Here is a 26,403-nt window from a genome sequence, read left to right as displayed (position 1 = left end):
AAGTAAACACCCTTGGCTCAGCTCCTCAGTTTGTATGGAATATTTATGACCAACTGTTCAAAAGTGAGAGGGGTTTTTTTGTGGGCAGGGTGTGAGTCTGTTAGCACATATGAGGCTGCGGAAAGGTTTTTCAGCTGGGAAGCGAGTAGACTGAACTATAAAACTGTTGAAATGATCATAGTCTGTTGGCGAACCATACAGCTGATGGGGGAAACACAGCTCCAGGCCTCTCTCTTTCTTTCAGAGGAAGAGGAATAACATCATCGTTCAGGGTGACAGGATAACTGATGGATGCTTCTTACTCCCATGAATGAAGTGAGGCCATAAATGGTTTAACTAGTCAAAGGCCTGGGAGAAGATAGGTGTTTTTTTACCTGGCATCTAAAGGTGCCAGCCAAACCTCCCTGAGAAGAATATCCCACAAGCATAGAGCCAAGGCAGAAAAAGCCTGTTCTTATGTTGCCACCCTCAAAACTTCTCATAGAGGAGGCACACAAATAAGGGCCTCAGATGATTGTTGCAGGGTCTGGGTTGGTTCATAAGGGGAGAGGCTGTCCTTACGGTATTGCAGTCCTGAGCCATTTAAGACTTTAAGTAACATACTTTAGACTGAACCTGTTCATTAATAGTGTTGGGATTTTGCAACATATCCAGGTTGGAAAAGTTTTAAGTTTTTAAAATAAATGTATGCAAAGGTAATAAGATCAAAGAATGTTTCATCTTTCTAAAGTAATAGAAAGCTATACATACAGATTAAAGGCAAACGGAGACAAGCTGTTCAAACATAATGCATTGGGTATGCTAAGAAAAGACACATGCCTTTTCCTTGCTATTCATTTTGGATTTGTGAAAGGAAACGGCTTCACGCCCCCCATGAATTTTTGTTGAACAAGGCATCACTAACATCCAACAGAATTCATTAAGTAGATCTTGCTGAAAGATACACATTCTGCTCATGCCCTCAAATATATTCTAATAGTCTCTGGAAAGTTTTCAGATAAAGTTTCCTTGAGAATATGGACTGCTATTCTTAAAACCTTTTGAAGATATTATAAAGGCAAAATACAGCAATACAGTAATTAAATTAGCATTAAGATTTCAAGCATATATATATTGCATCTTTATACTGGAAAAATATTTTACAAGTAGGACCTGCAACAAACTGTTAGAAGCTCTAGAAAGCCAATTCACCCTCACTACTCCTCAATTCTCTTTTACCCTCATCGTTTCAGCATTCCATGGCTCTAGATGTACACTTAACATGGTCAAAGGATCAAGGAATAAAGTTTCCTAAAATAGCAACTTTGTTTAAAATTCTAGAAGAGTGCGTGGTAAACTGCTTCACCTCTGAATGGTTTTTATAAAATGCACATGCCATGGAAATCCGGTCGGTTTTGAAACACGAGCATTTCTTGTTATGAAACAGTCTTTCTAACAAAAGAAAGGCCTTAAGATAATACGTAACAAACTTCCCAGATGTAATCTCTCTTCGAGAAACTTACCTATCCTGGTAAGTGGTAATGGCAATGCTGGGAAGGTTCAGTAGGGGCAAAGTCGTAGGTCTAGAAATGTTATCTGGTGTTCTTGCTCTTTCACTCTGCCTTTGGGACAGTGGTGGCAACTGCAAATTACCAGAGCAGCATCTTCTTCCTCTCCAGAGATCTATGCCAAGGGTGTTACTAGATGCGCTATAAGACTTGCTCAGGCCGCATTCTAAGTAATCTTTCACATTCTGTAAAAAAAATTAAAATAGAGATTTTTATTTATACAGGGATTCCATTTCATGAATTAGAATATCAATAATGTTTACAAATACAAAATGGAAATGTACACTGTTCATTCACATGAAAAACATATAAAATAGTTTCTTAACATATAGTGTGTGTGTGTGTGTGTGTATATATACAGATAAATAAGCATATTCAATTCTGCACTAATATATTTTGGCAAGCTGTGTGATTGGCTTCCAGCCTGTGACTACAACAGTGAAATTACAAAATAGCTGTAAATGAGTAAAAAGTCAGTTCAAAATGGTGTTGGGTGCAATTCACCCACCAGCCTAAACAGGTAACTTAAGCACATGCTAAACTTTTTCCTACTGAAATCAAAGGGGCATAATGGCCTGATTCATGTGTCATGCCAAGCCAAAGTTTAACTTCACACAGATATGCAGGCTTCCAGAGAGCAGAATGTCACACACCTCTGATCCTATTTGCTGCTTTGTTGCCATGAACCAAGCCAATGTATTGCTTAGTACAGAGGTGAGGAACCTTTGGCCCATGGGCCAGTTTGGGCATGTCAGAAGGTCCAAGCTGGCCCATAAGTCCGTTTTCCCCAAACCATACCTACCTGTCCACTAACTGATATGAATTATGATGTTATCAGGTGGGTAAGGTAGAATTCTGTGTTAACTGCATGCTCCTGTTCCCAGAAGGGAACGGGGTGCACAACCAAAGCAGCAGGATTTAACCCCTGCTCATCCAAGGACAAAACAGAGCCTGCTTAAAAAACAACAAACCCCTTCATTTCAGCAGCACCTGACATCATTGTGCCACTGGGTAATTGACAGGTCAGTGGCTATCTACCTGTTAAATATGGCCTGTGAGACTGATCCTGATAATGATCTAGGCCCATGGAGCCAGAAAAGTTCCCTACTCTTGACTTGGTGTGTCATCCAAACCCAGGCTTGTTCGTAAGCTCTTTCCAAATTAACCATGGGGTGTAACCAAGAAAAAACCTTGTTACAGGTGATGCTTAGTGAAGAAAAGGCTTGACCAACTGCACAATTTGTGAAGCCAAACAACAGACCAGAATACCATATCGGCCCAAATATAACCCGTACCCACAAATATGGCGCACCTTTAAAATTGAAGGGGGAGGAGAAAAAAAGAAAATCCCCGGGCTGCTTCCTGCCGGTGGTCTCCCTCCCCTTCCCCCTTCTTTCCAGAGGCTCAGGGGAGGCTTGGGAGCAGCGGGCAGGCTGTGCGCCATTGCTCCGCACTCCTGGCGGTTCTCGGGGGGGGGGAGCCGTGCCGCTTTGCCAACAGCCTCCCACCCCGACAGCTCGGAGGAGGCTTGGGAGCAGTGGGCAGGCTGCGTGCCATTGCCCCGCTGTCCTGGGCTGTTTCCTGGGTGGGGGACCTTTGCTGGTGGCATAAGGTCACAATGATAAGCCGCGCTTGAACTTTTCCCTGGCAGAATTTGGGGGGGGGGGACTGTGGCTTACATTCAAGCCAGTTTGGTAATACAAGAGCTTCTGAAAGCAATCTTAGTTCCATCACAATAGTTTAAACAATTGGGGAAAGGTAAATAGTTGACTAAAAATATTGAGTAGTAACTTCTTTCTTGTCACTAACATGGCACATTCTTGTAGCTAATAAACTTATATAGCTTTGCTACTTCCCTTTTTTAAAGGGTTGCAATCCACACAAAAGTAAAGTGGGGGAGAGGGGAATTTAGCAGCCTAGTTAAAGAATTTTTCTCTCCAACCTCTCATACTTTAAAACTAGTCCAGAACAAATGTGGAAAAAAGAGCACATCAGAGCATGAGAAATTCATGTGGACCTTTTGAACATTAAGAATGTTGGGGGCGGGGGATTCAAACATGATTTTTGCAGGGTGAGGTATCTCACCTTCCAGTGACCCGCATTTCCTCCCAGGGAAGAACTTGTTTTCATAAAGAAATATATATGCTCAATGTTTGAGGTTTGAGACAGAACTCAGCAAAGAGTCCTGGGTGGGGCCCTCCAGCTTTGCCAGTCTGGTGGTGGTGGCGGCAGCAGCACTGCGATCAGCACCAGAAAGCTTTGAGACATGGTTTGAAGTTCCCACACTTCTCTGGAGCAACACTAAGAACATAAGAAGAACTCTCTTCTGAAACAGATCAACACCCACAAAGAGGACATGAGGGCAATAGTACTCTTCCACTCATGTCCCCCATAAGTTGGTATTCATAGGCATCCTGGCTGTGATACTGAATATAATACAGTGGTACCTCAGGTTACAGATGCTTCAGGTTACAGATGCAGCTAACCCAGAAATAGTACCTCAGGTTAAGAACTTTGCTTCAGGATGAGAACAGAAATTGTGCGGTGGCGGCGCGGTGGCAGCAGGAGGCCCCATTAGCTAAAGTGGTATCTCAGGTTAAAAACAGACCTCCAGAACGAATTAAGTTCTTAACCCGAGGTACCACTGTATATAGTTATCGTGGCTAGTAGCCATTGATAGCCTTAAAGCAGGCATAGGCAAACTCGGCCCTCCAGATGTTTTTGGGACTACAACTCCCATCATCCCTAGCTAACAGGACCAGTGGTCAGGGATGATGGGAGTTATAGTCCCAAATCATCTGGAAGGCCGACTTTGCCTATGCCTGCCTTAGAGGCTTTGGGGGAAATTAAAACAGTAGGTACAAGCCTGCTGGCACAGGAGACTCAGGGAAGGTGCCAACACAGCAATGGGCATGGAGGCCAAAGATGCTGCATGATGCTACTGGGCCTGCCTTTCTCCCAATGCCATTTTCCTCTTAAGTGGGAGCAAATTCTGCACCCAATGGATCTAGCTTTATCTCAGCTATGAGCAAGCCAACTTTCAGTTCTCTATGCAGCCCAATATACTGTTTTTCTGCGAAATCATAAATCATGTGTCACAAAGGGCACTGTCACTTCTTGCTGATATATATTTAAAGCAGCAGGAAGTGTGTGACTGGCTGATGTTCTCAAAGAAATGCCTTAATGTAAGCGCCTGTATCTGTTGTGAATAAGAAGTCTTTTAAATAGGAGGCAAAGTAATACATATACAAACAACTGTGTCAACTAGAATGCGAATTAACTAGGTGAAGGTAGCCCCCTGTACATATATAAAGAACACACTTACACCATCTGTGGTGACTGTCATTACACTCCTGCTTTTCTTCATGATAGCGATCGAAAATTGTCCCAGTTATGTCAAGCACTCTTCTCAGTGGTGTTTTCCGCCAGACCAATAAACCTAGCAAAAGAGAAGATAATCATATTCTCGGTCCGTGCTGAAGGATCAATCACACATTTTTTTCCACAATTGACTCGGCCTTCATATGTGGATTTGTCATGAAAATACTTGGACACAGTAGAATTCCATAAATATAATTATTTTGCAAAATAATAATTGAGTTCAGTTTTGGGAAGATACATTCATACATACATACATACATACATACATACTTTTATGTGTATGCCACCTTTCCACAGTTCAAGCCATGCTCAAGACAGCTTACAAAATGAAAAGGAATACATAACTACAACATAGCAAAAGTACTCATAAACAATAAATAAAACATAAAAAATACAAAAACAAACTAAACAATTTCCTCATCAATCACAGCAAAATCTAAAATAAAAATACAAAAAACCAACAGCAACAACTTCCCCCACCACCAGTCAAACCCCCCAAACATCCCAGCTCCAGAATGCATTGTCACATTTTAGATTAAAAAGAAGCAGATGGATTATAAGTTCTTAATTTATCATTACACCATTAATCTATAAGGAAACCATGTGTGTATTTATCACTCTAGATGAGTGACTGTAAAAATACTAAGGACCCAAATAATCTTTACAGGTCAATCACCATGATTTTCCCTGTATAGAAGGATGGTGCTTAGAAACAATCCATTTCTCATTTTAATCATTTCCTGAAGCCATGCCAAGCCATGTCATTTTAGGACAATCACAAAAAGATTAATTCACACAATAGGAAGAACTTATAGCACCACAATAAAGCACATGCCTTGCACATAAATGGCTCTAGGTTTCAATCCCTGGCATTTCTAGTTAAAGCTAGCTGTGGTGAGAAAGATCTGCTGAGTCCTTGGAAACCTGTTGACAGAGCAAGCAGTACTGGGTAAGAAAGACCAATAGCGTGACACAGCATAACTCAGCTTCATTATCAATGAACCACCTGAAAGTTCCAGCTCTTTGCAGGATAGGAACTGAATAGTGCCTTCAATTTGTACAAGCACTATAAAACAGGTAAAAAGGTAAAAGATAAAGGACCCCTGGATGGTTAAGTCCAGTCAAAGGCGACTATGGGGTTGCGGTGCTCATCTCACTTTTAGGCAAGGGAGCCGGCGTTTGTCCACAGACAGTTTCCTGGGTCATGTGGCCAGCATGACTAAACCGCTACTGGCGCATGGAGGACCATGATGAGTACCAGAGCGCACAGAAACACTGTTTACCTTCCCACCACATTTATCTGCTTGCACTGGCATGCTTTCGAACTGCTACATTGGCAGGAGCTGGGACAGAGCTGGGACGCAGGTGGCGCTGTGGTCTAAACCACCGAGCCTCTTGGGCTTGCTGATCGGAAGGTTGTTGGTTTTAATCCCCACGATGGGGTGAACTTGGAAACTGGTAACTGATAATGTTGACTCTTTTGAGAGTTCCTGGGTTTCACAACTGTACAAAGAAACAGAAAATCAAAAAGTTTTCTAAAAGATAGAAAATCTGTAGACCTCAAGGTCCTTCTAGTGTTATGAGTTTGACGGGGAGGAAGTAGGCTGTAGGCAGAAACCCTTCATCCCCTGCATCCAGCAAGTGTTGAAATATAAGCTGGGCTAGCTTCCTGTTGAAGTGATTGTCTGGGTGATGGGCCATTAAGGAAAGCAAAGGGGCTCTGTGGGAGACAGCAAATGGGTGGGTCCCCTGCCCCAGCTCATGTTTATTTAAAAGGACGAAGCCAGAATCAGAGTTGAGTGGCAGTGATGTGAGCTAGAAGTAAAGCAGCAAGCTGGAGAGAGAATCAGAGCAATATGTGAGAGCAATGTTCGATTTCTGTTTGAATCCAAGACTGTGGCTGTGGAAGAAGCAATACCCTATTGGGTGTTAATGCTATGGGAGCCAGTGTGGTGTAGTGGTTAAGAGTTGTAGTCTCATAATCTGGTGAACCGGGTTTGCGTCCCCATTCCTCCACATGCAGCTGCTGGGTGACCTTGGGCCAGTCACACTTCTTTGAAGTCTCTCAGCCCCACTTACCTCACGGAGTGTTTGTTGTGGGGGAGGAAGGGAAAGGAGAATGTTAGCTGCTTTGAGACTCCTTCGGGTAGTGATAAAGTGGGATATCAAATCCAAACTCTTCTTCTTCTCTTCTATGAACCCCTCCATCATAGGCTCAGGTTGTATGTATGTGTAAAAAAACCAAACCATATATCATAAAGACACCACAGTCTCCGCTGTGCCTCATTCCCAAAAGAAAACATGAACGCTGGGCAAGTGCTGGAACTCCTAAACTGTCGTACCACTTGAAGATTGTGGTGGTGTGCAACACCATTTCTCATGAGAACTGGTGCAGCAGGAACATACATTTCTCCATAAATACCCTGCAGAACATCTCTTTCTTCTAGAAGCAATGTGCAGTGAAACAACAGTGTGGTCCCTCTTGACTTTCTACACATAACATATAAAACTGATTGAAGAAATGAATATGAATCCAATTATTGGATATCTGTGCCGAGGCAAACGTGGGCTATGAGTGCCCAACAGCAACATTCCACAGAGGCCCTTTGAGCTAACAAATCAATGCAGTATCTCAATGCTTACATAATTCCTTCAAGATATGAATATACATCCTCTGGATTCCCCCATACACACCTCTAACACAGAGTTCAGTAAACAAAAACAAAAACATCAAGTCAGGGATCTGGGTCACCATAAGAGATTGTGTTTATACCATTATGTTTTCACCAGGAACCAATGAAGCCCAGATATTCAAATGGCATGAGTAGTTCTCCCAATCTGCCATATTAAGCTTGAGATCATTATCTGATATTTTAACTGTAATAACTGTAATAATTTGGCTTAATTGCTCACATTATTCAAATTCTATGACTGGGCCCACATGGGCAGTGACCATTCCTATTGTGCTGCCTGATCATGTGATCCAGAGTAACCTTTTCATTTCTCACATTGCAAGACTGACCTATTTTTAGGTCTGGCAGCTACATCTAATGCCAAATAATTTCTTCATGGCTTATTTACTAGCAACTTATAGAGAGCAGCACTCTTTGGTGTGTGACATCACCATCAAATTTATGCTCCATATCTTGTGTACTTGGGGATATAAATCCCCAAATCTCAGGTATTGAAGAAAATGTATTTCAGCCATTCAGATAAAACAAGGGTCCTTGTATGCTCTCTAGAAACTCCAAAATATTAGTTACTTTCAGCACTCATATTACAGTTCATATTAGTTACTTTCAGCACTCTTTAAAAAAAACTGATCAGTCTACACTTAAAAACAGAAAGTATGGTAATTTCTTAACTCAATTTGATTTTAGAAAACAGCAATATAACCAGCTGATGAAAACAAGAGTGCAACACTGTCTTTTTAGTGTTTGTTAAAAAATAATAATCATAGTTTTCTGTTGCTAGAGGTCAGTACTCAGAACAAGATGACTCAATGTTCGTTACCTACCTCCTTTTCAACATGTCAAATTTCATTAATTCCAACAGAGAGAAACTATTATCCACACCTAGTTTTAAAGTAAGATTATTATCACCTCTAAATTATGGACAGCATGTTCAGAAGGACCAATTTACTGCAGTCATAATTGTTTTGTTTGGATTTTGTCTGAAGCAGATACACGATGACAGGATTGTAATTACAGAGACCAAACTGTATTTCTGATCCTATAAAGATTCCTATCTTTTTGGCGGGGGGGGGGGGACTACTGCCTATTCAACAGGTTAAAGAAGAGAGTTCTGTGGGGTTTTGGAGGGCATTCAACTTTAAAAAATAAATAATGGTGAGAAAAAACAAATATGCTTTTAGAAGGAAATGATACTGATCACTGCAACAAACTCTTACAGACAAACCAAAACAGATGATTTAGGGATAAAAAGCAGAGCCCTGAGAGTGAATTAAGAGGAAAAGCTTTTAGGAAGCAACAAATGAAAGAGATTATCCAGTCACACAGATGTAATTATATCACTTGTCAGCTGGGATCACACTGAAACCATCCAATTTCCTTAGCAATCAGCAGCACCTTAGGATCTGCTAGCAACTTTTAACAAAGAAGGCGGGTAGTATAGTTCAGGTTTCACTTTGACTGAAAATCTAAAATCACCTGCTTTGCACACATGGAAGAAGCAGGTTCTGCAGTGATCATGGTTCTCAGAAACTGTGCCTTCATGTAAAATTGCTGAAATTTTTAAAACTAAAGTACATCCAAAGTTATTTCAAACTTTTTTATATATAAACAAAACCCGTTTCTTTAATCCTATTCATAGTTTTAAAGGTTTGAACAATTATAAATTTGCTCAATAGCTCAAATAAGGAAAGTTGTGAATTAGACATAGGTTCCCTGCAGGATAGTAGCTGTTCACTGGGGAGGGGCAACAGCAGGCAGACACAGTCTCAAAACAGCACATAATCCTCATTTCATTATGCTAGACGACCAACATGGTGTTGGTACAAAGCTCCCAGATTTGCTTATTTTCCTCAGTCTGACCCAATTGTTAAGAGGGCAGGTCAACACATTTGGAAACAAAGATCTTACACATTTGACAAGCCTACATAGTACGACAGGCCTGTTTCATTTATGGCAATAGCCAGGCAAGTCATGTGATGCATTGCTATTGCAGGAAACAATGGTCTTATTTCAGTGCCAGGTGAAAATGTTCCTCTTCTTGTAGGCCTTTAGCTAATTAAACCATCTATGGCCTTTTAATGGTTGGACAGTGTTCTCGAAGCCACCAACATGAGTTTGACCAAACTGCGGGAGGCAGTGGAAGACAGGAGTGCCTGGCGTGCTCTGGTCCATGGGGTCACGAAGAGTCGGACGCAACTAAACAACTAAATAACAACAGACTTCCGGAGGCGGCGCGAAACAGCAATGGCGGTCCTCTTTGCGCTGGGAAGAGGGGCTCCGCGAAAAAGGGTCGTCCGCTGCGGCAAAGCGGAGACCCATTAAGAAAAACCGCAGGCAGAGCGAGCCTGCGGCCGTGGGACTCGGCGGGCGCCTGGAGCCCCCCCAGAAGCGGGGAAGGAGCCTCGTAAGAGGCTCCGGAACGTGAAAGGGGGAGCGGCGCTGTGAGTTCATGGCTCTTTTCGTGGAAGCAAAGCCGCGCTGCTGCTGCTGATGAGCGCTGACCTTTCTTCTTGAAATTATCGGAATTGGAGCAACATACCCGTGAGTAAGGGTCCTAAATTTTCCAACTAAATTGAAGAAATTCGGCCGAAAGCGGGAGGCGAGTAACAGGAAGTCCGCCTCCCGACTCTGCTAATTAGATCAAAGCAAGGGCTCGGAAACGAGCTGAAGTATTTAAAAAGGGATTGTAAAAGTGGAAGAAAGGGTGCATTGAGAGACTCTGTATTTTGAAGATAAAAAGGAAAGAACTGTGGGTTGTATAGACTTTTATTCTTTAGAACTATCCTCCAATTTCTGGGCTAAACGGGGCTGAAAGAGATAACCCCGTCACCGGGCTGCCAGTGCATAGAAAAAGAACTGTCAAACTGCTGTCAAACTGACGACATTGTTGCAGAGATCGAAATTGTTGCATAGACTGAGATACTAACATTAAACATTGTTGCATGGACCTGTATCGATACTTTATGGCTGGATTTTAAGAGATTAGAAGTTCTGGAAACCTTCCTTTTGTGTTTGGGAATTACAAAACTCAATATGGGGAATTGAGGAACTTCAATGGCGGAAAATAGTTCCTTTCTTTTTTGAAGCTTTGAAATACTCCCCCTATAGGACTGTGGAAATATAGTTGCATGGGAACTGAGTTTTATTGAAACCTTTTGTGGTTCTTTTTATTTATATTTGGGACTTGTTTTTCCCATGGGACAAAAGACCATTTGACCTTGAACAGAGGCAGGTGTGGAATGAGCGGCACAGGGAGAACAAGAGCAGCTAAAGCTAAAGATAAAGAAAAAGAGAAAAAATCTGGGCAACTTTTGCAAACAACTTTAACTCATCACCGCAGATCATCTGTCCCAACTGTGCTGACAGCACAGGAGGTGGAACTAGTGCAGCCTGCTGCAGAAGACATGGCAACTGGAGGATCTGAAACAGTTTTAAAACAAATTTTGGAACAATTGGCAGTCTTAAACCAAAAAGTGGACAATCAAACATCAAAGATTGACCAAGCTACATCCTCTATTGGCAAATTAACTGAACAGGTTTCGCAGCACACTCAGGCAATTGAGAAATTGCAAGGAGCTACGGCAGAAAATTATAAATTAGCTGTGGAAGCCAACCAAAAAGCAGAACAGGCGAACTTAAAGGTGGATGAAATCAAAGGAGAGGTAAGACCTTTGAGAAGGCAGGTAGGGGAACAACAAGCCTACCTGGCATTGGTTGAATTGAAAAGTAAAGATAGTAATCTCAGGATAAGGGCTATCCCGGAATTGGAACAAAATAATCTAGAGGGATTTTTGACACTTTTGTTCTCCAAATTCTGGGGAATTGAGGAAGAAAAGGACTTTAAAATTGTGACAGCCTTTAGACTGGGAAAATCAGTAAAGAAAGACAAGCCCAGAGACTGTTTGGTTGCTCTGAGATCAAGAGAAGAAAGGGATAAGATATTAGGCCTACATTTTAAGAAATCTTTGGAGGTAGAAGGTAAAAGGGCCGAAATTTACAGAGATATACCCAAATATCTCTTGGAACTTAGGACTACCTATATAGATTTGACCAAATTGTTGAGACACAACGGAATTCCTTACAGGTGGGAGTTTCCACAAGGACTTTCATTTACTTACAAAGGAAGGAAAATAAAGATTAAATCACCTGAAGACCAGCAGAAGTTCCTACACGACCACGAGGAGGACCTGCAAAAAGGAGCTGCAGCTTCTTGGCCTCCACCACCACCGGGACCATCTCCAAGAGTTATACCACCAGGACCAGGACCAGCATTACCTCCCCCGGGATCGGGAGGAAGCTTAGATACCCCATTGTAGAACCCGTCAATTGATTCAGGATGTCTCTACAGCTTCTTAGTTGGAACATAAATGGCGGAAACTCCCCGGAAAAAAGAAGGAAAGTCTTTCACATTTTGAAAAAGGAACAACTGGACGTTATCTGCCTACAGGAAACACATGTGACAAGGCTCCATAGAAAAGTGTTAATTAACAAAAGACTAGGCCAAGAATTTATTTCTTCAGACAAAGTTAAGAAGAGAGGAGTGGTGATTTACGCAAAGGAGAGCCTGTCACCGAAATTTTTATTCAAAGATGAATATGGCCGAATTTTGGCGATTGAAATACAGACGCAAGGAGAAAAAATTTTGATATTAGGAATATATGCTCCAAATGAGGGAAAGTCGGAATTCTTCAGGAAGCTGCATGAGACTATGCTGGATTATTTGGACTATAGTAACATCATTATGCTGGGTGATATGAATGGGGTTGTGTCTGTAAATATGGATAAGTCACAAAGTGCCAACATATCGAAAGACGGCAGACTACCCAAAACTTTTTTTGAAATGACAGACAATATGGACTTAGTAGACATTTGGAGGGTTAAGAACCCTCTAGGGAAAGAAGGGACTTTCTTTTCTGAAGCTCATCTGACATGGACACGAATCGACCAAATCTGGACAACTAGAGGACTGGCACCTAAGACTAGAAAAGTGGAAATCTGCCCAAAAACCTGCTCCGACCATAATGCTTTGAAAGTGGAATTGAGACTAAATACAACCGGATCCTTTAGATGGAAAATGAATGACACTATACTAAGAGATCAGGAGATTGTTAAGAAGGCCCAAAAAACTCTAAAGGACTATTTTGAGATAAATTTGAATACTACTGTGGAAAAAAGAACAATCTGGGACGCAAGTAAGGCAGTCATGAGAGGGTTTCTTATACAACAAAACACGATTAAGAAAAGGCTCTGGAATGAAAAGAAGGAGAAGATATTGGAGAGAATAAGAGAAGGAGAGAAAAAATTAAGATCTAGGCCTAAGTCGAAGGACGTGTTAAGAGAAGTGAAATTCTTCCAGGCGCAATATTCAAAACTGATAAACCAAGAGGTGGAATGGAAAATTAAACAAATGAAACAAAGATCCTTCGAATCGGCGAATAGGTGTGGGAAACTGCTAGCTTGGCAGTTGAAAAAGAGACAAAAGCTTAATACGGTTACAAATCTAGAGATCGAAGGGAGAATGGTTCAGAAACCCGAGGAAATCAGAAAGTGCTTCCAGAGGTATTTCAAAGAACTTTATACACAAGGGCCGCAAAAAGCCTCAGAGGTGGATCAATTTCTAAAAACTAATGGATTACAAAAAATACCCCTGGAAATGAGAACAAACCTGAACTGTAATATTACACAGCAAGAAATTGAAAGTGCCATTCAAAATCTTCAACTTGGCAAGTCCCCAGGCCCGGACGGCCTAACCTCCAAATATTATAAAGTTTTAAAGGACTATTTGATACAACCTTTGATGGAGGTTTGCAACCAGATAATGGAGGGAGGGAGGGCACCGGAAACGTGGAAAGAAGCTTTCATCACATTGGTACCTAAATCAGAGACTGAAAAGACCCAACTTAAGAACTACCGCCCCATCTCACTCCTAAATGTGGATTATAAAATTTTTGCAGATATTTTGGCAAATAGACTTAAAAAAGTACTAAATGAAGTGATTCATAAAGACCAGGCTGGCTTTCTCCCTGGTAGGCATTTGTTTGACAACACAAGAAACATTATTGACATTTTGGAACTTCTACAAACAAATTTGAACACCAGAGCGGTTTTGATTTTTGTTGATGCAGAGAAGGCCTTTGATAATATTTCTTGGATGTTTATGAAGAAAAATTTGGAAGGGATGGGAGTGGGGCGGGGGTTCGAAAATGGTATAGAAGCAATCTATACAGAACAAAAAGCTAAATTGATAGTAAACAATGTGGTGACAGAGGAGTTTAAAATTGAAAAAGGGACACGCCAGGGGTGCCCTCTATCCCCCCTATTGTTTATTTCAGTCCTGGAGGTGTTGCTAAATATGATTAGAAAGGACCGGTTGGTCCAGGGAATTGAGGTCGGAGTGAAACAATATAAATTGAAAGCATTTGCAGATGACTTGGTATTAACACTTCAGGAACCAGTCTCCAGCACTAAAAGAGTGTTAGAATTAATTTCTGATTTTGGTCGGGTGGCGGGGTTTAAATTAAATAAGCAAAAAACCAAGGTTTTAGCAAAAAATTTGACAGCTACAGAAACAGATGAGTTCTCCAAAGAAACGGATCTGAATGTGGTTAAAAAAGTAAAATACCTAGGGGTGTACTTGACCTCCAAAAATTTGAATTTGTTTAAAGATAATTATGAGAAATGCTGGTCAGAAATCAAAAGAGACTTGGATATATGGTCAAGATTGAAACTTTCCTTGTTAGGCCGAATAGCTGCTGTAAAGATGAATGTATTGCCGAAAATGTTATTTTTGTTTCAGGCCCTACAGATCGTGGACAAGGTGGAATGTTTTGGAAAGTGGCAGAAGGATATTTCTAAGTTTGTTTGGCAGGGCAAAAAGCCCCGAATAAAGTTTAAAATATTAACTGATGCGAAAGAAAGAGGGGGATTTGCCCTGCCAGACTTGAGGCTATATTATGAATCTGCAGCCTTCTGCTGGTTGAAAGATTGGATTTTATTGGAGAACACTGATGTCCTGGATCTGGAAGGGTTTGACAATGCGTTTGGGTGGCATGCATATCTGTGGTATGACAAGGCCAAAGTGCACAAATTGTTTAAAAACCATATTGTCAGAAGAGCAATTTGGAGGGTCTGGATAAAATACAAAGACTTATTGGAGAGTAAAACTCCGAGGTGGCTCTCACCGGTGGAGGCCAAGGCACGTAAGAGACCTAACATGGAGGCCCACTGGCCTAAATATTGGGAAATAATTGAAAAAACTGGAGACAATTGGAGGTTGCTAAGTTTGGAGAAATTGAAAACTAAGGTACGAGATTGGTTGCACTATGCGCAAATTCAAGAGGTATTTAAAATAGATTAAAAAGTTGGATTCCAGGTGGAAAAATCGAAACTAGAGACTGAATTGTTAGAGCCAAAAAGTAAACTACTTTCGAGAATGTATAACTTGCTGCTTAAGTGGAATACACAGGATGAGACAGTCAAATCCGCTATGATAAAATGGGCTCAGGATGTGGGGCATAACATTATGTTTGCAGACTGGGAAAGGTTATGGAACACCGGTTTGAAATTCACGGCATGTACTGCCTTGAAGGAAAATATTATGAAAATGGTATACCGGTGGTACATGACCCCAGTCAAGTTAGCCAAGATATATCATCTGTCTGACAACAAATGTTGGAAATGTGGAGAGGCGGAAGGGACATTCTTTCATCTCTGGTGGACCTGCCCGAAAGTGAAGGCCTTCTGGGAAATGATCCATAATGAACTAAAAAAGGTATTGAGATTTACCTTACCTAAAAAACCAGAGGCCTTCCTTCTGGGCATGGTGGACCAGAGAGTGCTTAAGAAGGACAGAACCTTTTTTATGTATGCTACCACAGCAGCAAGGATCCTGATTGCAAAATACTGGAAGACACAAGATTTACCCACGCTGGAGGAATGGCAATCGCAGTTGATGGACTATATGAAACTGGCTGAAATGACTGGCAGAATCCGAGACGTGGGAGAAGAAACAACTGAGGAGGATTGGGAAAAGTTTAAGGACTATTTGAAAAAACACTATAAGCTGTATGAATGTTAAAAAAAATGCACCTTTCAGGAAATTCTAGCTTCAGCAAATGTAAGTTATTGGAATGAAAATTAAGACACAAGAATTCAGAGGTAAAATAATGAAACAACTTTATTGTGTTTAATATAAAACGCACAAGAATTGAGTTACAGTATATTTGAAATCAGGGAACATGATAAAATGGAAGATACAATAAGTTTTGAAATAAGTTAACAAATTGCTGATGCTTTATAAGACAGAGAACGCAGGGTTCGGAGGATGTGGGGAAGTCCTATAGGTTAGATGGAAAAAGAATATGGAAATTTGTTATTTATATCTCTCTTTCTTATAACCACTCTTTATTCTTTTTTCTGTATTTCTGTACTTTTAAAAAAGCAATAAAAAACGTTTTAAAAAAAACAACAACTAAATAACAACAACAACAATGGTATTTTAAACTGGGGGGGGTATTGCTTTTGTTTGTTACTATGTTATGCATTTTTGTGCTTTTAGATTGTAAACCACCCTGAGATCCTTGGATGAAGGACGGTGGTAGCAACTACTACTACTACTACTACTACTACTACTACTACTACTTCATATCTATGGCTTCTCTCTCACACACACACACAATCAGCTTCCATTAGGGAGTCTCCTACTTTGATGTCACAATGGTTAGAGGACTGTAAAGATAAATCTCCCCCCTGCAGCCGGAATCAAATCATTAAAAATGAGTATAACATATTTAGTCTCCATTTAAAATTCCAGTAACTCTTTCGATCTGTCAGAGAAGGTACAATTATACTGCCATTGGTTTTCATTTTCTCCAAACATGATGGGAAAATCTATACTAATATAAACGTGTTACATTGCTTCTTGACACAAGGTTTAAATTTTTGTGCAGAGCTAAACTGAAAGTGCAAGTAATTCTTTCAGTATTCTGACAATGAAAGCATAACTCTACCGAGATTTTTTAAAAAACATTTACTTGTCAATGAGTTAAAATGCATGTCTAAGAGATAAAAGGTATTTTTAAAAAACTTTATAGATTTTGAGTATTGTGTTATTTATGAACTAGAAATGTGTATTATTAGTGATTTAAATGCTCTCCATTCTAAGAATGCCAAAGGTCAGTGGCTTCAACCCAGAGAGCCATGAGGGGAGTATTGTTTTCTCCTTCGTTCTGCAGGGAAAAGACTTTAAAATGTGCCTTTAAAGAACCACTTGAAGGTTGGGATACTGAGGACATTTACCCCATTGATACTGTAGATTAGTAGCTCCTCGTATGTGCCTTGATCCACACGACTTCACCTCAATCAGCACCCACCTCACTTCTTTTCAACAGTAAATTCTAATGTGCCATTTCATGAGATGATCTGAATTAGGAAAATAATCCAACCCCAAATTATATCTCATTCTGAAGCTGGACACAGTGCAGCAGGCTGTTATGTTGGGCAGTCAAGTCAAAACTTTCCTCCCTCCCTCCTCCTCTTCCCCACAGCCTCTGCTTCTTGCATTTCTCTCATTTGCTAAATTCATGCCCATTTTCCCCCTCCATTTTGCTCCATCTCTACTTTATTCAAACCTCTGTGTTGTTTAGAACCATTGTTTTCCTCTACTGCGGTGCAACCTGCTTTCTCTTTTTCTCCTCACCCTGATTTCATGATTTCATGCAAATCCAGGGCTGCGATGCAGGACTATAATTCCTCCAGTGGGGCTACATGATGACAGACTTACATTTTCATGTATATAGGAAGGAAGGAATAATGCTTTGCTACAGCTTTGGAATGGGGGGGGGGGTGCAGCATTGTTGCATTTGGACCTGAATGTGTAAATGGAAAGTTGCTGGTTATAATAATAAGAATTGCAAATTCCAACATTGTGCACTGGCAATTTCTATCTAGCTGGGTATAAAACATTTGGAGCTTACTCTCCACAGCTTTTAAACCATTACTTTCCCCCAAGACTGTAAGTCTCAATGAGTGCATGCATATTAATAGTAACCATTTCAGGACACTGCACAATTATCACACAGAAATAAGAAAAACTACCTTCGATTTCCAGAATATCCTTTCCTCATTCCAACATGCAAGTTACAGTGAAGGGTGTTGAGTAAAGAGTAACTGGAGTGCCATTTAATAAATTTCAAAAGGAGCATGTAGATGTTCTGGTAACCAAATCCTATTAGTAGCTACAGATATGATGTCAGACAAAGCAATTTGTGCCAAGAAGGATAAATTATGAAATAGCATCTATTTTAGGAGGATTTGTTGCTTTTCTCCCACCCACCTCCCAACGTTTATTTAGGGCACTTCCCTACATCAATTCCCCCACCAATGACAGCAGCAAATATGCTAAGACTAGAAGCAATTTGCTGAGAACAAGCTGATGGTTCGTGGTACACTGCCATGGTCACTCACACAAGCTGTGGGTGCTGCCCGTGTAACTAACTGGACGTCACATGAGGAAACAGGATGTCGCTGTGGGAGATTTCAACAGTAAAACATAACAAATCATGTTTGCTTGTTAGTATATGAAAGGATTAAGGACAACAGAGTTTTAAGTGCTACGGTAGGCTCAATTAGGTCACATACCCTCTTCTCCTGAGAGGAAACAAAGCCTATTTACTGTTTCCTCTCCCCCTCTTTGCTGCAATGACTTTTCTTAGCAGTCCTGGCCAACGTAAGTTCCCTTAGTTTTCTCTCTCTCTCTCCTCAACCAACGTTTTGTCTTACTTTTCAAACCACGGTACTCTCAGGTTTTCTCTTTCTGTCCCAGTTCCAAAGACGACACAAATGATAGCTTGGAAAGTGTAAGGGTGCCTATAGTACAGCCTATTTGCTCTTTATCGACCTATAGTAGAGCCTTTATTGGCCTATAGTAGAGCCTATTTGCTCTTTATCGACCAGGAATTCAGTGCAAAACTGCATAGTAGTGTCTATATCTGTGTCTTGGCAATTTCATGAGGCATGGATCTTTAAATTCATGATGCAGGAGTAACTTAATTGGCAAAGTAAAGGAAACTGTTGAAATAGCATTGAGTTATTAGAGACTCCCATATGCCAACTTTCAGGTTTCATGAAGGACAGGAATGAAGATGACGCTCTTTTAAAAAAAAAAAAGCCAATCACAGAGATAAAGCAATATCCCCACCCCCCACCCCCCCCAAAAAAATCAGTGGCAAATAGCTACCATTCATCACACCACCTACCTGCTATTTCTATTCACCAACAGGAAGTCAATTATTCTTTTATACAGATAGCCCTCAGCACTAAACATTCCTGCACTGAAGTGACTCATGAGAACAAATTACAAAGCTATTTCTGAAAAGAAAGAAAGAAAATGTGGCAATCTATGGCTGGGACTGACAAAACTATAAAAACCTGCAGATGTATCTTATACAAAAAAATAAACCACCATTCTCCCTGCAAGTGATCTATAGACTTGCTGGGAGTCTTGGCTGGCTAGTTACAGACTGTGTGACACCGTTAATTGAACGGAAAAGGACACTGTATTCCTAGGGGTGGGGAGAGCTGTTTCCTGGCGAACAGCTTCAAGCCTCACTCTGGACACAGCTCTCATTTTCCAGCAAAGCTTCACTGTGTAGGCCTACCTCATGCTGCATCTTTCTGTTCGCAACTTATACAAGATGGCAGCAGATGAACTGTGACCTTTACAAAATATAACTTCTCCCAAATACGTATAGCAATTAGCAGCTTTAAGTCACGGAACTTAGTTGGGAGCCTTTGGGACCTCTAGATTTCTCAAGCAGCGACCTAGCTCAGTGACAGAGTGTGGCTGAGAGGAATTTACTACTCCAAAGCTGAACATAGACCCTACCCTGATACTGGGAGCCCTAGATACCTATTGCAATTGTTGTTGGTTCTTTTCCCACTCAGTAGCAATCTGAAGGGGAAAGTATTGACTGTTGTTAATTGTTGTTGTTGCTGCTGCTGCTGTTTATTAAGTTATTAAATCCATAGATCTCAGGGTGGTTCAGAACATAAAACTGCAATATAAAAACCACAAAATACATAGTAAAAATAAGAACAACAACAAACCAATAATCCCCTTTCTCAAAGCACATTTAAAAGAGGACCGGATGCCAATCAGCCAAAGGCCTGGCCGAAGTGAACATTTTCGTCTAGCACCTGAAGACGAAAAGCATGCAAAGGGGGCGGAAGTGGAGACAGACCTAAAACTAGATAAAGATGGCATCAAGTTGCCTCCTTGAGGAGAGCATTCCCCAAGCAGGAGACCACTGTTCCCATGTTGTCATGAGAACTGTTGTCACTGTTCTCATGTTGTCACTCTCTGTACCTCACCAACAGGGCACTTTTTTTGCATGAAACAGATGGTTCTAGGTTCAATCTTTTGCATTTCCACTAAAACCAGTAACTCAGGTAGACTCCACGAAGGATCTTAACCCAATATCCTGTAAGCCACAAACAGCACTTAACTAGATGGATGAGTGGTTTGAATCGATATAAAAGAGCTTCTTGTATTTGTACAGCTACAGTGTGATCTCTCAGGTCAAAATACTGGTTACACAAGCCGACTGGTTACTTTTAACAAGCAGATTAAAAAAAAAAAAGCACCCCCAACTCACATTGCTTCTAATGGATTTCATAGCACAAATCATCTACATTTTACAGATAAGGGGAATTAGGGCAGAAAGAGATTAAGGAACTTGCCCAAGGTCACACATAAACAACCCCAATGGGGACTGTGCCAGTGAAGCACTATATAGAGATCAAACTGCCAATACCGGCTTCAGAAATGCTCATTAAAGAATAAATAAATAAATCTGAGACTATTACCAGTAAATAGATAAAAATGCCAACCAGAAATATGCAAATACGTATGAGAATGCATTCAGAAATTATCTCTACCCACCTATCTGTCTATCTATCTATCTGCTTAGAATACACAACATTCACCGGAAGATATGAAAACCATGTTCAGAAGAGCTGGTTTTCTTCATATTCGTTTTTTAAAGAAGGGAGAACACTATTAAAAATGTATTTTATTAGGGAGATGTTGAGAACACCCCATGGCATGCGTCCTCAGAACACCTGGGAAGCAATATTTTGTGTAATAGTCCTGATCAGTCTACGAGCGGGCAACTGAAAGTTCTCTGGTTTTCAAAAATTCTATGCATATCCATAGACAATATATATAGTGTTTGATCTGCAAAGGATACCATTTCGCCTCTCCTACCAAAAAGGTTTAGCACAGGAATAGCATCCCGATCTCTCACAAATGCTCCTTCATAGCAATAAAGCTTTGGACATGACATCTCTTTTATTCTTGTACTCCGTGTGAAACAAGCCAGATGGTAGCTTATAATCAGCAGCATCCTTAAGTGATATAAATATAGGACATTTATAAAGTTGTCTTTGTCTACAAAACTATCAGTTTTGTCTTGCTGCTTCACACTGTTCTTTTGTAGGTGTATTATTTATATGCTTTTGCAGACCTCTGCTCCAATTTCTTCCATTCAATATTCTTAAATAATAATAAAAAAACACCTTTGCATATGAATGGGGCTGTACAGGAAAGCACTTAAGGTCACACTGCAGCAAAGAATGGGAAGTACAGCAATGGGTGCACCGATGAATATGCACACAATGAACTGGGCAAATAATTCTAGAAGCATCAGATAAAAGCAAGGGCTTTTGCATTTCCAGTGCTTACATTATATCTCCATCGACACTCCAGCATGCTCTGCCATTAAGGATCTTTCCCCCACCCTCAACTAAGAGTACATGACTAGTAAGCCTCTCCACAGAAAAAAAATATTTCTAACAGTGCTGTTTCCTGAACTTGCGTGGGGGAACCCTGATCCCCTCCCAGTGAGGCTGAATGGAGCCACCAACACAGGCCTGTTGTGTATGGTGATGAGGCAGACTGCCACACCAGCCTGAAACTGATGCAATGACTGGGCCTTGGCTGAGTCTGATGTCATTCCTTGAAAGCAGCAGGGCCAACTAGGGATCAAATATACTGCTGGAATGTCCCATTTGGGGTTTTCCCAGTGACTGCCTCCAGTGGCGATCACATGGCCGGCAGTCCTACCCACTCCCACATTCTGCAGGCAGAAGGAGAGAGGCGACAATGGGATCAATCCACAGGCAGTAGTTGGTGAGAGGCTGGGAGGGCCGAGGTGGTAAGATAGCCTCCTCAAACTAACACACACACACAGAGAGAGAAAGAGAGGCATGAAAATAATTTGAATTACTCTACAAGTCTTTTTTTTTTATGGCAGAGGCAAATTTCTAAAACCTTCTCTAGCTTTATATCCTTTTTAAGGAAGCGAAGAAAAGATAAATTTTCAAAGACCAATCATTCAAATAAGCACAAGGACATCTTGTGTGTGGTTACAACTTTCTCCAGGTGGGTAAGCTATCACAGAGAAGGCCTTTTTGTTAGTAGCACCCCGGTTATGGAACAGTCTTCAAAGGAATTCTCGACGGATGCCATCTTTATGGGGTTTTGGCACCCGGTTCAATCAGGTCTTTTAAACAACTCATGTAGTCTGAGTTTCTTTTTCAAAATCTGTGTTTTGACTTTAGGAGGTGCCATGAGATTTGTTTTTTTTTTTTTGTATGTGTATTGATTTTATGTCTTACTTTGTATTAAATTATTGGGTTTTTTTACTTATTTTAAGTCTCTCAGAGAACTTTGCGTTATAGCATGGTGTACAAGTGCTATATATAAACAAATACATTTTACAGGGGCTCCAGGCAACAAGTTAGTTCGTTTATGTCCAAGATTAATCCATCACAGACTCTTTAGTATTTGCAGATAATCTTCTCTTACTCAAGGATCAAGCCTTGAATTACTTTGAGACTTAGGTTGTGGAGGATTTTACTCTCTACTAAAATCCTTTTCAAACAAATTGCCTTCACTTCCATGTACAATAGAATGCACCTACTTCAATAAACTATTCCCCATATATAATTCCCCATATATAATTATGTAGCCACTCCAAAAGTAGTACCAGATAGCATATTTTTGTGCCTTATAATTCAGTCATCTTTTTACCTCAGATAAGCCCTAAACCATCTTGACAGCCTGCAAAAAATCCCCAACTCTTTAATTGCTGCATGGTCTGGCAACAACTGAATAGTAAACCATCTCCCCAAAAGCTAGATTCATGCAATTTTTGTTCAGAGCCTCATGATCTTATTATTGAACATCTAGAAAGAGCAACAGGAGTTTTTGATGCTGACTTCAACAGGAGAGGAGCTGCATATAGTAACATACATGCAAAAAATAATAATCTGTAAACCCATTAAAAACTTTATAAATGTTTAGTTGTTATGTAAATACTTGAAGCAGCAATTACATTTGTAGCAGGCAGGGCCTGAGAAGCAGTTTAATGTTATAAGAACACCTGTGCCCCCAACTGTGTACTTGCCATGCTCAAATTACTATGAGAGTATGGGTTCTCTGGATGTTAGAGGTCTCTAGAACAGTGATGGGGGACATCTGGTCCTCCAGATGTTGCTGTACTGCAATTCCCATCATCCCAGGCTACCAGCTATAATGGCTGGAACAGGATAGAGTTGGAGTTCAACATATCTAGAGCAGGGTTTCCCAAACTTGGGAAACAACTTGGATTACAACTCCCATCATCCCTAGCTAGCAGGACCAGTGGTTAGGGATGATGCAAAACCAGCTGGAGACCCAAGTTTGGGAAACTCTGATCAAGAGCGTCATGAATTCCCCAATCCTGTTCTAAGGTGTTTCCTTATTTGATGTGGGGGGGGGGGGAATACACTCCTCAGATTTTATTCTACCCCTGCTACCAATTGGTATACATCTTGTTTTTCAAATTGCAAGGATTGAAACACTGCTCAAGAAAGCTAGCTCTTGCAGCTCAGTATAGAATCTTCAATTAATATTTCAGATGCAAAGAAACGTTATCAAGAAACTATCGTGCACAAGCCAACACACGAAATACTTCAGAAAGGGACCAGCATTAAATATGACAAACTTGCATTGCCAATCTATTTGCTTCTTAAGCTCTGGGAGTGGGAGGAGAAATAAAGAATTCTCTGATCTCCCCCCATGAAGTTATGTGAATAGCAGGGCAGGATAAAGACTGTCACATGTGCTATACAATTCAGACCAGGTAAGCTACTCCTACTGGGATTCTAGGAACTTTCAATGTAACATCATGAAAGACTCTTATTAAAATCCTTTCAGACAATAAATCACATCGGTTGGTATTGTATCATCAAAAACCTGCATTTATATTCCATTCTCTAAAGCACAGTGAAAATGTAAAGCTAGAAAAAGTGAAACCAGACGTGAGTATAAATGTGCTTCCTCTTATGCCTCCCCCCTCTTGCACCTAAATGGCTATGCTCCACTCGACTCAGGTTTGGCATCACTTTCCCTATTGCTAATCCTCATTAAAATGAGCCAAGGGATATTTATTATTTTTACTGTTTATTAAATTTGCATAATGCCCTTTGTCCAAAGATTATAGGGCAGTTCACAACATAAAAATACAAAATGAGAATACATAATACATAATACATAATAAAACAAAACACATTTAAAAGGCCCTAGAATGTTTAAATGGCCCAAGGCTTGGTTTTAGAGAAATGGTTTTGCCTGACTCCTAAAGATATGCAATAAAGGCACCAGGTGAGTCTTCCTGGGGAGAGCGTTCCACAAACGGGGAGCCACCACAGAAAAGGCCTGTTCACCACACCCTGGACCTCTCCCATAGGAGGCACACAAAGAAGGGCCTCAGGTGATGATTGCAAGGTCTGGGTTGGTTCATATGGGCAAATACAGTCCTGGGTTGGTTCATATGGACAAATACAGCCTTAAAGCTGTTAAGGCTTTATAAGTCTTGGGGCCAAACTATAAAAGGATCCACACTCCCTCGAAAAACTCTGTCGGACAGCACAATGAGGATATAATGGAGGCAGTTTAGGATATTCCTAAACTGCTTTTGTTAAGAGCCTATGTTATATCAGATGCATTAGTCACATCACAGCAATGGACCAGATGGTATGGAAAATACTTAGAATTTAATCAGAGCTGAATGACAGCCATACTAAGCTGTCCTTAGGAACAAAACAAAACAAAAAATGCTTTGAGATATAGAAGCCGCTTTTTAATTTTAAATGTTTAAATGTTTGGAGATACTGGTGTGAACTGGGGATATTCCTTGGTTGTATATCCTCTGGAAGTCTTTCAAGGCAATTGTTAAAAAATATTGCAGAACACAGTTATACCTTTAAACAAGAAAAGTACACTTATATTATAGCTGCAACACAAACACAGCAACTCAAGACCTTTTGTTTCTCAAACAGAACAACAATTTTCTTTAAACTGCTGGATTTTAAAGGTTAGCTTCTTGAAAACTACGTATTATTTCTGTTATGGTGAATTAAAAACCTTTAGATGCACAGCACCCTACAGTGAGGCAACAGTGTCAGCTAAATAATCCATAAGTCACAGTAGGACTCATTAAGGAATCACACATCAGAAGAAGCTGGCCCAGGTATTCCTGCCAGAAGCATTCCAAGAAAAGTAGCAGTTCTGCTTACTTAGAGACACAAACCTGAAACACACAAATTAAGTGTTCTGCATATTGACCTTCAAAGTGATACACTCTTTTAAATGCTATTGACTACTTCTGCTCTTCATATATACAGTCAAAACAAAAAAAATTCCTTCCAGTAGCACCTTAAAGACCAACTAAGTCAGTTCTTGGTATGAGCTTTCGTGTGCATGCACACTTCTTCAGATACACTCAGATACACTTCAGATACATCTGAAGAAGTGTGCATGCACACGAAAGCTCATACCAAGAACTGACTTAGTTGGTCTTTAAGGTGCTACTGGAAGGAATTTTTTTTTTGTTTTGACTATGGCAGACCAACACGGCTACCTATCTGTAACTGAAACATATATACAGTGTGAGTTCATGAAACACATTATCAATTTTTATCCTGGGAAAATGTCAAATTGCTTAAAGGTTGTTTCCAAGAAATGGTCTGAGGGCAGCCAGCACTTTTCTAGGGATGAGACGAAGCATCTCTGGTCCTTAAAACTGCATGGATGATGATCAACTGACTAGGGAGCATATATAACCACTCTTTGGAGGAAGAACATGTTAAAAGTGTAATAGATATATATTCTGCACAGCAGGAGCCCATGATATGCTTACAGCATTTTAAATTATATCTAAATTACCATTGAGAAAATGAGATAACCATGATTTGTAAGCCAATACATTATAACAGCCCAACCTGGTGCTCACCAAATGTATTGGACCAGCTGGGGGATGATGGTAATTCAAAACACTTGGAGGGCAGAAGGTTAGGGAAGTCTGGATTATTAGTACAGTAAGCCTGCAATTTGCGTACATTTAGATTTTGCACATGCGACAAAAATATTAAAAAGGGGACAGGGTTCCAGGGGAAATGACTTTGGGAATCCCATCCGCCATTGAACCCAATGGGTTTTGATTGTACACAATTTTGGTTTTACCTTTTTATGATCCCCAGAACATAATCCCCACATAAGTTGTGGACCTACTGTATGTATTAGAGAAAAGTGTGCAACTGGGGTGTTGTGCAAACGGGCCACTTAGTGAGGTGTTGGGTTTTGTTTTTAAGTGAGTAATTTCTCTTTATGCCCCAAAGCCATGTTTTCTCACCAGCAATAAAATAAAGCACTCTTTTCATTTTTGGACATTTAGCATCTC

General features: G+C 40.5%; 1 protein-coding gene across 1 annotated transcript in view; it reads right to left on the bottom strand.

Annotated features, from left to right (window-relative positions):
* PDE4B (phosphodiesterase 4B) overlaps positions 1 to 26,403 on the bottom strand; it is a 256,742-nt gene that overhangs the window by 212,098 nt on the left and 18,241 nt on the right. Inside the window, exons 2-3 of the mRNA XM_083742993.1 lie at positions 4,873 to 4,986; positions 1,503 to 1,732 (exon numbers count right to left, since the gene is read on the bottom strand). Of these exons, the coding sequence (XP_083599119.1) occupies positions 1,503 to 1,732; positions 4,873 to 4,914 (272 nt within the window). The 5' untranslated portion in view covers positions 4,915 to 4,986. The remainder of the gene's footprint in view (positions 1 to 1,502; positions 1,733 to 4,872; positions 4,987 to 26,403) is intronic.

The sequence above is a fragment of the Podarcis gaigeae genome (assembly GCF_964106915.1).
Source record: "Podarcis gaigeae genome assembly, chromosome: 6".
Classification (NCBI taxonomy): domain Eukaryota; kingdom Metazoa; phylum Chordata; class Lepidosauria; order Squamata; family Lacertidae; genus Podarcis; species Podarcis gaigeae.
This window is presented reverse-complemented; position numbering and strand designations above follow the sequence as displayed.